Here is a 12,036-nt window from a genome sequence, read left to right as displayed (position 1 = left end):
AGGCTGGGGCAGGGCAGGGCTGTCATTAATGCCTTCCACAATATACATATCACTCATAGGTACTATTCCCCGCTCCATTCCCATTTCCAATCACACTACATATTACAGTGGTTTAGAGAATTAGTTCCCAATCCAGAATCCTCCATTAAATTTCACTTCATCCGTGCCCTCACTGGGTGACCTTCTGCAGGCACCTCTCTCCCAGCCTTGGGCTTCCCTGCTTGACTCAGGCCTTGGTCAGTCGCACATTGTGCCAAACTAGAGAGAGAGGAAAGGAGGCCTGGGCAAGAGGGAGCCCAGCCCACTCCCAAGCCCTGCGCCAGAGGGAAATACCTGCCTCACCCAACATATATGAAGCACCGCTCACCTGCAAAGAGACAGTAATGTGTTAGATCAGGGGCTTACACTGCCTTGCTCCTGTTGATTAAAAAACAAATCCCCTTTTAGCATTTGCACAAGGAACAAGGCAATGGTAAGCCTTGTTTTTGTTGGCACACTTCTACATGCACACAACTGTGTACAAACAAAAGTGTCTTTAAGAGACAAAAATTGTAGGATTTCTGCCCTGGGTTTACAAAGACAACTATAAACTGTGGCTTCCCTCTTGAAGCCTGTCACATGGACAAGCAGGGCCCCACAAAAAGGTGTTGTGCCGTATCCCTGTTGCAAATGTTGCCTCATCTTGTAACTGAGGGCTTGGGGTGGAGGGACTTTGCAAAGACAGAAGTCCCTGATCTAACTTCAGTTCCAGTTTTTCATGCCAAGTGAACCAGCCTGGGAGTCCAATGAGCCACAGCAGCTTCCAGTTAGCCTGTTAGACTTTAGAGATGGGCAACCTGCTGTTGTTAGCTTTATACAGTATGTGGGATATTGTCCCTACACAAAGGCAAGGTGCAAATTCATGTCTAACCCAAAGAAAGATGGGGCATTTATTCCCTGCTGTTTAAAGATCTCAGAGCTTAGGGTACAGGCATGCTGGCTTATAATATATGGCACTGTGGCTTGTGGCAAACAAGTCTATTATTGGAAGCTACCACATCCTGCAAAACTGCTGAAATACTTGTGGCTCTTTTTCCCAGGACATACATATGCTGGAATGGCAAAGGCTCTGATGTGACATATACTTCCCATACGAGATGGATGGCGTAAGTAGCAGAGATTCTTTCCCAGCCACACCAGGAAGCCCCATGCCCACCCATTGAAAGCAAAACTATGATCATTGCCTCTACCATACTTAAAAATTGCATTGCTCTACTGACACCATGAAACATTTAAATATATACATATGAGGGGAAAACTTTTTTCCTCCTGCAAATGTAACGAGAATTTTGACCTTTTCCCTGCAAAGTCTATATATATTTAAAGTGTCATTCAATAAAAGTGGCTGTCTACTGACACAATTGTATTAATGTCTTACAACAGATATCCCACTGAAATTTAAGCTGACTGTACTTATGTAAAATATTTGCATGTCATTAAGTTTAACAGAGCTCAATACACCCAAAACAAAGCTAGAAAATGAGTTCACACTCATTGAGAATATTGAGGACACCCTTCTTTTTCTTATTACTAACTTCCCCCATTCCTTAATCTCAATCTACTGCCCATCTTTCCCTCTACTACTTCAGCATTGGCATAGCCAGGATTTTTGTTGGGGGGGGGGACCTCAGTTAGCTATGTATTTTTATTGATTTTTATTCATGTACTTCAGCATAATTCATAATTTCTCTCTTCTTCTTTTCACCTTGCTTGTCCTTTCATCAAGGAGCTCAAGGATGCTTATATGGTTGCTTAGTCTTCCTTTTGCTTGCTACTATTGCATATGAAAATGTGCGTGTTAACTGCATTTACCTAATTAACATCACATCTAATCTTGCTCTCACATTGCTCTCATTCATTCTTTGAAAAAGCATTTTTGAAAACGTAATTTACTCGTGTGGATTTAGAAAACTAGCTTCAGCTTACTGACTGCATAAACACTACCAACCCCATCTGAGATGAATGTGATGAGCATTATTACTGCAGCACAGTAACTGAACATGAACACTGGAAATCAGGGGTGCAGCACAGCTTACAGGGTAGCAAACCCTGACACAAAGCACGTGTTGGCCTTCCAGTTATCTAAGCCACTAAAGGACTGAGGTTCAGCAGGGATAAGATACTGTCCTGTTAGCTGGGGAAAGCAGCTGTTGGTTACAGCAAGACCTACCTGAATAATATTTCACTGTGTGGAATAACTGTTATTTCTTATACTATGAAAAATAATACAATGAGATACATACATTCATGCATTAAAAATACATTTCAATTTTTTTTGGGGGGGAGTGAGCATTATCATCTGTAATGTTGGCAATAAGAGACTGGAGAAGTGACTTCTCAGGCTGCATTCACAAACAAAGCAAAAAAGATGTGCTCTTGAACTATATGCACCTTACAGTTTTGTATTATCTTGTTTACATCATTTCATATTTAATTTTCTTTTTTGAAAAAAGAACGTGCTCTTCACACAGCTTCAAATGTTTTGTAATGAGACTGTAAGAACCTACCATTCCATGAATAATAATAATAATAATAATAATAATAATAATAATTTATTTTTATACCCCGCCCCAGCCACTCTGGGCGGCTTCCAACAGAATATTAAAATACAATAGTCTATTAAACATTAAAAGTTTCCCTAAACAGGGCTGCCTTCAGATGTCTTCTGAAAGTCTGATAGTTGTTTTTCTCTTTGACATCTGGTGGGAAGGCGCTCCACAGGGCGGGTGCCACTACCAAGAAGGCCCTCTGCCTGGTTCCCTGTAACTTGGCTTCTCGCAGCGAGTGAACCGCCAGAAGGCCCTCAGCACGGGACCTCAGTGTCCGGGCAGAACAATGGAGTTGGAGACACTCCTTCAGGTATACTGGGATGAGGCCGTTTAGGGCTTTCAAGGTCAGCACCAACACTTTGAATTGTGCTCAGAAACGTACTGGGAGCCAATGTAGGTCTTTCAAGACCGGTGTTATATGGTCTCGGCAGCCGCTCCTAGTGAACAGTCTAGTTGCCGCATTCTGGATTAGTTGTAGTTTCCGGGTCACCTTCAAAGGTAGCCCCACATAGAGTGCATTGCAGTAGTCCAAGTGAGAGATAACTAGAGCATGCACCACTCTGGCGAGACAGTCCACAGGCAGGTAGAGTCTCAGCCTGCGTACCAGATGGAGCTGATAAACAGCTGTCCTGGACACAGAACTGACCTGCGCCTCCATGGACAGCTGTCAGTCCAGAATGACTCCCAGGCTGTGCACCTGGTCCTTCAGGGGCACAGTTACCCCATTCAGGACCAGGGAGTCCTCCATACCCGCCCACCTCCTGTCCACCAAAAACAGTACTTCTGTCTTGTCAGAATTCAACCTCAATCTGTTAGCCACCATCCATCCTCCAACTGCCTCCAGACACTGACACAGGACCTTCACCGCCTTCACTGGTTCTGATTTGAAAGAGAGGTAGAGCTGGGTATCATCCGCATACTGATGAACCAAACCCCCTGATGATCTCTCCCAGCAGATGCATGTAGATGTTGAAAAGCATGGGGGAGAGGACAGAACCCTGAGGCACCCCACAAGTGAGAACCCAGGGGTCTGAACACTCATCCCCCACCACCACTTTCTGAACACGGCCCAGGAGGATGGAGCGGAACTACGGTATAACAGTGTTCCCAGCTCCCAACCCCTCTAGACAGTCCAGAAGGATGTTTTGGTCGATGGTGTCAAAGGCCACTGAGAGATCCAGCAGAACTAGGAAACAGCTCTCACCTTTGTCCCTAGCCTGCCGGAGATCATCAACCAGTGCGACCAAGGCAGTTTCAGTCCCATGATGAAGCCTGAATCCCGACTGGAAGGGATCCAAATGGTCCGCTTCTTCCAGGCATGCCTGGAGTTGTTCAGCAACCACCCACTCAATCACCTTGCCCAAGAATGGAAGTTTTGAGACTGGGCGATAGTTGGCCATATTGGCCACATCTAAAGATGGTTTTTTTAAGAAGCGGTTTGATAACCGCCTCTTTCAGTGGGTCTGGGAAGGCTCATCCAAGCAGCCTGTCCACATCCTCGGAGGTAACAGATTGGAACTGATCCCACATAACATGACTAGACAGGACTCTAGCACTATCCTGCCCCAGCCCTGCTCCCACGGTGGAGTCTATCTCTTCCCGAATCTGAGCAACTTTATCTGCAAAAAAAAATTCAAAATCACTGCAGGATGTAGTAGTAGGTGGTTCCACTAAATTGCGAACCGCCTGAAAGAATCTCCTGCTGCTGTTTTCTGCAGATGCAATAGAGGCGGTGAAGAAAGTCTTCTTCGCCGTCGCTACCGCCACTTGGTAGGCTCGACATTGAGCTCTAACCCATGTCCGGTCAGCTTCAGAATGAGTTATCCGCCACCGGCGCTCTAGCCATCTCAGCGATTGTTTCATTGCCCTCAGATCCATGGAAAACCACGGGGCTGCCGGGCCCCATGCAATTGGAGAGGGCGCTTTGAAGCCAAACAGTCAATAGCCCTGGTTAACTCTGTATTCCAGCGGACCACCAGAGAATCAGCTGAAAGGCCATCAACATGGGATAAAGCATCCCCTACCACTCTCTGGAAAACATTTGAATCCATTAAGTTGCGGGGGCGGACCATCCGAATTGGTCCCACCTTCCTGCAGAGGGGAAGGGTCTTTAAAGTGTTCTTTAAATATAGCCATGAAAGCAAAATTATGCTGAACCTAAACTTGAGTAGCATAGTTTCTAAGAACTCTGTTATACATGATAATTCTTCTACGGAGTCAAAAAGATTTTCAATGTAGAAAAATCATTACTTATAAAGCAGAACAATATAATTCTATATAAAATATTTGAGAAAAGAATGTCTAACTTTGATGGGTCAACTGCCCTTTAGTTTTAATTTTAGTGTTTAGCACATACAGTACTTAAGTACCTTAGATAAGAATCAGGTCAACTTATGCAATCAACAGTACAGACACCTTACTTAATTTGTTTAAAATGGCGTTGAGATAAGAAAAGTTGAAGTGGTCTTTGTAAGGAGTGTATGTAATAGAAGATTTCTCTCTCTCTCTCTCTGCTGATCTCATGCTGAGGTTGCAATTCCCAAGATTCACTTGCAGACTGAAGCAGAGATCTCAGCACCACAACCACCCAAGTAGTGGCAACTTCCCAGAATGACACACCCTACATCCTATTGCAATTATGATTGGACTTTATTGCAGTTTCCACAAGTGATCCACACACACACACACACACACACACACACACACACACACACACACTAACTGCAGTGTCATTGCTGAAAATATCTCTTATTGGACAGCTGGATGGTAACCTTTCATAAAAAAAACTGATGGACTGCAACTTTAGTAATTTTTGCATTGCTTTTACATTTCCATCGTTTTCATAAAGGAGGACCAAAAAAAAGAGAGACCTGAACTATATGAAGGGAAATAGCTTCTTGGTCCTCCAAGATGAATGGATCTTACTTAAGGTTGGTCAGGCTTTAATATGTTTAATATGTTTGTATAAACCTGTAACTTACTTTTGTGATTTATGCATCTATGAAATCTATATATTTACAACAAAGAATATACAATAACCAAGGTGCAATGTTGTAGTACTTAAGCATTACAGTATAGAGATGACTGGCGCCTCAAGAGTTTCTGAACAGGGCAACACATGAAGCAAACTATCACTAGATTATATGCCACTTTTTAATGTCAAAGTTAAAGCTACCCAGGTTTCATGGTGTGTTTGCTTTCTCTAGAAACCTGGCAAAAACCAAAACAATAAAACCCTGCAGTGTGTGAAACAGCACTGGTTTTTCAAAATCAGAGAAAGAAATACAGTACATTTCTACCAATTACTTGCCCTAACTAATCTAGAAACCGATTTAATGGAAACCTTTAAAAATATTTCACTTCTTAAAAACCATTTCACTTTTTAATTGTGTTTCCTTTCTGCCACATCCACCAAACTGTTGGTCTAGAAAAAGAAAAATACTGCGCTATGATGTGGGCCCTATGGATTCATACAAACACTTCTTTCTAATCATTTGATGATTAACAGTAGAATGTGTGGGCTCATTCCATTGGAAACCATTACGCTTGAGATCATTCTGAGATCAGAGGCACAGCATTTCCCCCTTAAAAGGTGCAGAAGGCTCTTTATGGATAGTGGTAGCAGGGATCGGGGGTGGGTAGGGGGAATGGAAATCTTGTCACCTGTTCTGAAACAGGAGAGGAAGACCCTGCCATGACTGCAGTGTGCTGCATCCTCCACAACATCTGAGACAAGAGATGTACATCCAGATCTACCTAGCCCTGGTGCCAAGAGGGATACAGTGGTTGCAGACTATCTTCAGCAGCAGCATCCTCTACTGATTAAACCCAGTTTGTGGATGCCAATCAAAAATGGACCAAAAGAAAAACCACCAAACAGTTTATCTGGGACTGCAATCCTCCTCTTCCCTATGGCCCAAGTGACCTCTTGCACACATCTTTGCTGGAAATATGTCTGAAATCTGTACTATTTTTCTAGAAAAAGAGGAACTCAACATGAATGCCTCCCTCATTCTCTTAGAATGGCAATGGCACCCACCTGATAGGTGCAGGAACTAGGTTCTAGTGAGTTCCAGTTGAAAAAAACCCCTTGCCTGAAATACTTCTTACATGTACAATGCTGCCCCTATCACGGCCCTCCACCACCACCCAGCCATGAGACATCTAAATCAAGGTGAAGATCATTCGACCCATTTCTGAACATTGAGGAAGACCCTGTTGCTCCACAACATGTCATTCTGTGCATGCAAAGCATTAGCTAGCAAACCCCATGTGGGGAAGCAGTTCCTTCAGTGATAGGTTTCACTGATTCCTTAATTAGGCAATACAAACAAAAAAGAAAGTCATTCCTGATCCTGCTACAGTTGTGTGCTACTAGCAGACATGGATGGGAATGGGTATCTCCAAAAAGGCACACCTGACCTGTTCAGAGGGACCCAGGTGAACCTATGCAAAGGGACCAGTGATAAGCATTGTATCTGTATGCTTACACACATAAGTCACCCTTACAGAATGAGGGCTGAAGTGGTTTTTACTGTGATGATGATAATGAAGATGATGATGGTGATTACAGAAATTGTTTACAGGGTGTGTTTGACAGTTCAACCTTTCACTTAATAATTGTTAGTACTGTATGAGGTAGTCCAAGAGGATTTCATAGTTTCACCTCTCCCCCCCCCACCCCCTTTCATGGGTTGATTTTGAGAACAATTACTCCAGGCAAATACAAACCCCACTAGCAAATTAAAAGATCCTATAACAACATTATAAGTATAATTATGCCCATTTTCTTCACGTCTTTGAGACTCCACTCTCTAAAAGTTTCAATTTAAACCAAGATTTGTTCAGCCTTTAGTTTCCTCAGTACTTATACATCCAGAAATTAAATGAGGCAAGAGAACTGAAATCTAGCTGGACAGCTTGTTTTACAATTGACCATGTGTCCATCACAACCTCCTGCATCTTCCTGAATAAGAATGGAGACATTGTACAGCAATCCCCTCTTCACCTACAAAGTATCACTGTTAATTCAGCAAGATTCCCCTTCAAACATATTAAAAGTTGTCGAAAGATCTGTCCTTATTAAAACTCACCAATTCTCTAGTCTCACAATTACAAATGAATCTTTTAAGCAAGTATTAGCTGGCTAAAAATCCAAGTTTTTTTCTTACATCCATTCTATATTCAGACTTTTTAAAACACACACAGCTTTGGACCAATTTACACATTACCATTACTATATATGCTGCCACAAAACTGCTTCCTTGTGATTTGCTCCCACATAGCAGCAGCAATGGGTAAAAACACAGAAAATGTGGCTTGTGCACATCACATGGGCAACTCCCATGTTGGATCAAGGCAGGGGGATATACTGGCACAGCCACTTAGCCACTGACTGCATGCCATTTCTTGTAAGACCTTAGAATAAAGTAAGCCTATATGTAAGGCAGAAGCTGCCAGGTGCAGAGAATGTTCACCAGATGGAGGGGGATGCTTTTATTCCTGATAGAGGAGGATTCCCCCTACTGGAGACAGGCAGGGTCTTCAGTTTGCAAGGTCCTCTCCAGAGGGGAGGAGTCAACCCCTTCTCTCCCAGTGACCCTGCCTGCTCAAGGGATGGCTGGGTCTTTGTGTCTCTCTCTGTGTGTGGAGAGAAACACTTGCCTGTGTGCTTGTTTTGTGTGGATTTCCCCTTTGTCTAGTCCTCTCCTTCGTCCTGTTTGCTATATCATCTTTCTGAGTGAGTTTTTTCACTGTTTTCCTGTTGGCTGCCTCCCCCAGCTTATTCATTTCTACTTCATTCTCTTCGTTTTCCTCCCCCACCCTGCTCTCTGGGGGGACTGTAGGGAGCAGCTGGATTCTGACTGGATTGCCAACAGGCACAGGAGGAGTCCACAGAGGCGACACAGGGCCAGGAGCTTCCGTTTCCTGCCTCTTTCTAAAAAAAAGCAGGAACGCCATTTTTTTCCAGCAGCTTAGCGTTTCTGGGATGGCCCCAGCAGCTCCTAGAGACGTAATCGCTGCACCTGTTGGTCTAGCAGTTTTGACTGGCTGCATTATCACTGCACCTTTGGGTCCCAGTGCTAACTGGGAGTTTGAGGAGCTGCTGCAGTGTGCTCAGTCGCATTGCTTTCCCCACCTTTTCTCTGCATCTGTGCACAGGATGACTGCGCCTCTGCAGGGCAGCCTTTCTCCTTGCGATGTTGGCACAGAGGAGATCTATGCATTTGGAGATTCCAGGCAAGCTGCCTTTGGTGATTCTCCAGGTTCTTTGCCAGAGCAGGTGAGCATGAGTAAGGGGGAAACCCCCTCTGATTCTGAGGCCTTCCTTAGTTCAAAAAAATTCCTGTAGAGGAGGCACACGAAGAAGAGCCTCAGAGGATGATCTTAGGGTCCAAGTAGATTTATACAGAGGTATGAACCTCATGCCCCTTAAGGTATTGTGGTCCTGAGCCGTTTAAGGCTTTATAGGTCAAAACCAGCACTTTGAATTGGGTCCGGAAACTAATTGGTACCCAGTGCCATTGGCTTGCTCCGGGGAGCAACCTGGCCATTGAATTAACTGTCTTCAGAGGCAGACCTACATATATCGTAATGGGGGGGGGGGTGACATTCCACGCTCCTCTATCTTCCTCTGGTTCTATGCATTGCATATTTTTTTTACTTTACTGGCTGCTGTGGTTGATTTGTAGATTGATATGGGGAGGAGTTCTGGAACATTAACTTTTGCATTGCTGTCTAACCACATGTTTTGTGTCTGAATGTCCTGTGCTCCAGCAGTGGGGCTGGCGTATGGGCAGCTGCTTGAGGGCTGAGGTGTTATTCTGCTCTGCTACTCCGCCTGGAGAGATGGGATGACACCTCCCCTCTAGAGAGGACAGTGCCTTGCTGAAGATTCCCTGTCTCCAGTAGGGGGAGTCATCCCTATCAGGAATGGGGACTGAAATTCACAGTAAGAAAAAAAAACTGTTTTTTATTGCCAAACAAAATTCCAAGTATTTCAAACATGACTATTCTTCCCCAAGGGAAGCTATGAAGAAGCAAACCTCACCAAAAACAACCTCATACAAGTTGTCAACAAGAAGTGAAAAACCACTGTAAAAAGCACTTATTTCAGCTCAGTGAGTTATTTTCATTGGTTTACAAATGTATTAAATGCTGTAACACCTACACAATGGCAATAATTTTTCTATATAGTGAAATTGAAAATTACACTGTCGCAGGTCAGATAATATTTCAGCCTATTAAGCCAGGATATGCACAATCATTTTTCTTGCACAAACAGCCCCTTCACTCCATTATTCATGTAAGAGGCAATTAAAGCAAGAAATAAATATACAGTTTATAGTTTCCCATTTTATCTAAAGCAGGAAACTTTGGCTACCAGTTTGGGACAATTAAACACTTTCTAAAAATGGTGGTGTAACACCTTGGCTTGTTCCAAATCTGCTAATCAGTATCCCAATTCAGATGAAACAAGGAAATATGTTAATAAGATCCTTCCTTGTTTAATTGCTGCAAGTCACAAAGGGAAGATGAAAGGGACTGTGTGTGTGGGCAAAAGGTCTGTGCACCTCTTTGCTTAATGAACTGAGATAGGACACTCTGAAGATTTCTCAGGCATCAACTTATAAACCCACCTTTGAACTATGGGGAATTTGAGTCACTAAATGCTACCCCTGTTCCCAATGGAGGCTGAGTTTGCTGACAGATCCAATCTATTTTAAAAGATATGTGATGAATCATCTCCATCCCAATTTGCCTTGGAGAATAAAAAATAAATGGTGGCTTATATTTAGTGCAGAATTAGTTTCTTGAAATTAGTTTCAATGTTTGTTTTCAAAAGTATTAGCTCCTACAGCTCTGAAGCTATGCTTGAAAGTTTGCAGACACTGCCTCATGAAATTTCAAAAGTCAGCAGGGGGGCACAGTCAGAGCTATTACCCTCCCTATAATAAGTAGAAATTTGGTATTTTTAGCATATACATGCAGTCCTACATGAAACACCAGGAATTAATGGAAGTGATTTTAAATATTACAACTGACTTAAAGCACCCTTGCAGCATACCATATTTATTACTTACTTGAGACCTTTTTTTGCAAAATTTCTAAGATATAAATGTCTTTTTGTACTATGAACTGCACAATGAATTGCTTACACTCTTTAGCTTTTCTTACCTTGTCTTGGTTAGCCTTATTCTTGTAACATAAATTTCCAATCAAACGAATTAGATGTGACTTAAACCCCACAGCTGGATGACAGCTTTGTTCTTGCCCAGAATGAGTCACTGTGAAGATGTTTGTGCTCTGCTTCCCAGCAAGATGTGTAAGCTGCAAAGTTTCTAAACAGAGAAAATAATTCTGTCTTATTTTTAAAAACATTATCTTTATAATGCCCATGATACTTAAGTTTTGTTTTACTGCATAGTTATTAACATATAATTACAAAAGGAAATCAATCTACATCGTACTGCTATTGAAAGAAACACTACTAAAATCTGGAATAGGTTGTCCCAGAAGTCTCCCCAGGAGGGGAACCAGATGGTCCTTTTTGCAAGGACAGAGAGCTGAAGGAGAATCTGGGCACGACCCAGGAAGGGGAAAGGTGGCATGGGGAGGTCAGAGGGGTGATGTGTGTGTATTTGAGGTCTCTGAGAGTATCCTGGGAATCATTCCAAAAAGTAAAAACAGAAAATACATTAGACAAAATATTCCTGTTCAAGATCAGGTTCCTGTATGTGACATTCTAACTCATGTTCTAAATGCACTGGTTCAATTAAGGCTAGTATAATGAGTCATATTACTGCAGTTTCCTGAAGTTAGCCAACATTTCAAGCATCAAGTTGAATGTATTTTGCAGCATATTTAAATATGCTGCATAAATACTTTAAAATTTGCTGGCTAAGAATGTTTGGGAACCCTCAACATTAACATATGGTTTCAATGTTCTATGCTATCCTGTGTTTAATTAGTCAGCTGGGCTATTTGGGTGAAAATTCATAAAAGTACTTATTGATCTCTAAGCTAACTGGTAAACTCTTTTGCACCAAAAGTAGCAAATATTGCTCAGTGTGCAACTTTAGAAATTATTGTTTAGTCCTCTGTTCTGGTACAATAGATAAGAAATCAAACAGAGTCCTTTAATTCATAAGCCTAGTTCACATGTCACATAGAATCAGAGTTAAAAACAAACTGCAATTTAATGTGAATCAACTCTAGTGAACACTGCTGAAAAGTTCTGGCTGTGCTCCTCTCCAGCTCCAGTTGCTGCCACAACACCAAGGTATTATAACATTTACTACCAAATTACTTCACAGGAGCATTCAAGTTTCAATTCTGTTTCACACATTCTGTACAATGTGAAGAACAGAGGCATGCAGAAAGTAGTGTGTGAACATTGGTTCATATATGTGATTTTTTAATACAAGATACACAATATCTTGGAATA

General features: G+C 42.4%; 1 protein-coding gene across 1 annotated transcript in view; it reads right to left on the bottom strand.

Annotated features, from left to right (window-relative positions):
• Positions 1–12,036, bottom strand: part of ATXN10 (ataxin 10) — a 75,503-nt gene that overhangs the window by 16,612 nt on the left and 46,855 nt on the right. The window contains exon 9 of the mRNA XM_081191040.1: positions 10,767–10,930. Within this exon, the coding sequence (XP_081047166.1) occupies positions 10,767–10,930 (164 nt within the window). The remainder of the gene's footprint in view (positions 1–10,766; positions 10,931–12,036) is intronic.

This window comes from Podarcis bocagei, assembly GCF_964188305.1.
Source record: "Podarcis bocagei genome assembly, chromosome: 4".
Classification (NCBI taxonomy): Eukaryota; Metazoa; Chordata; class Lepidosauria; order Squamata; family Lacertidae; genus Podarcis; species Podarcis bocagei.
This window is presented reverse-complemented; position numbering and strand designations above follow the sequence as displayed.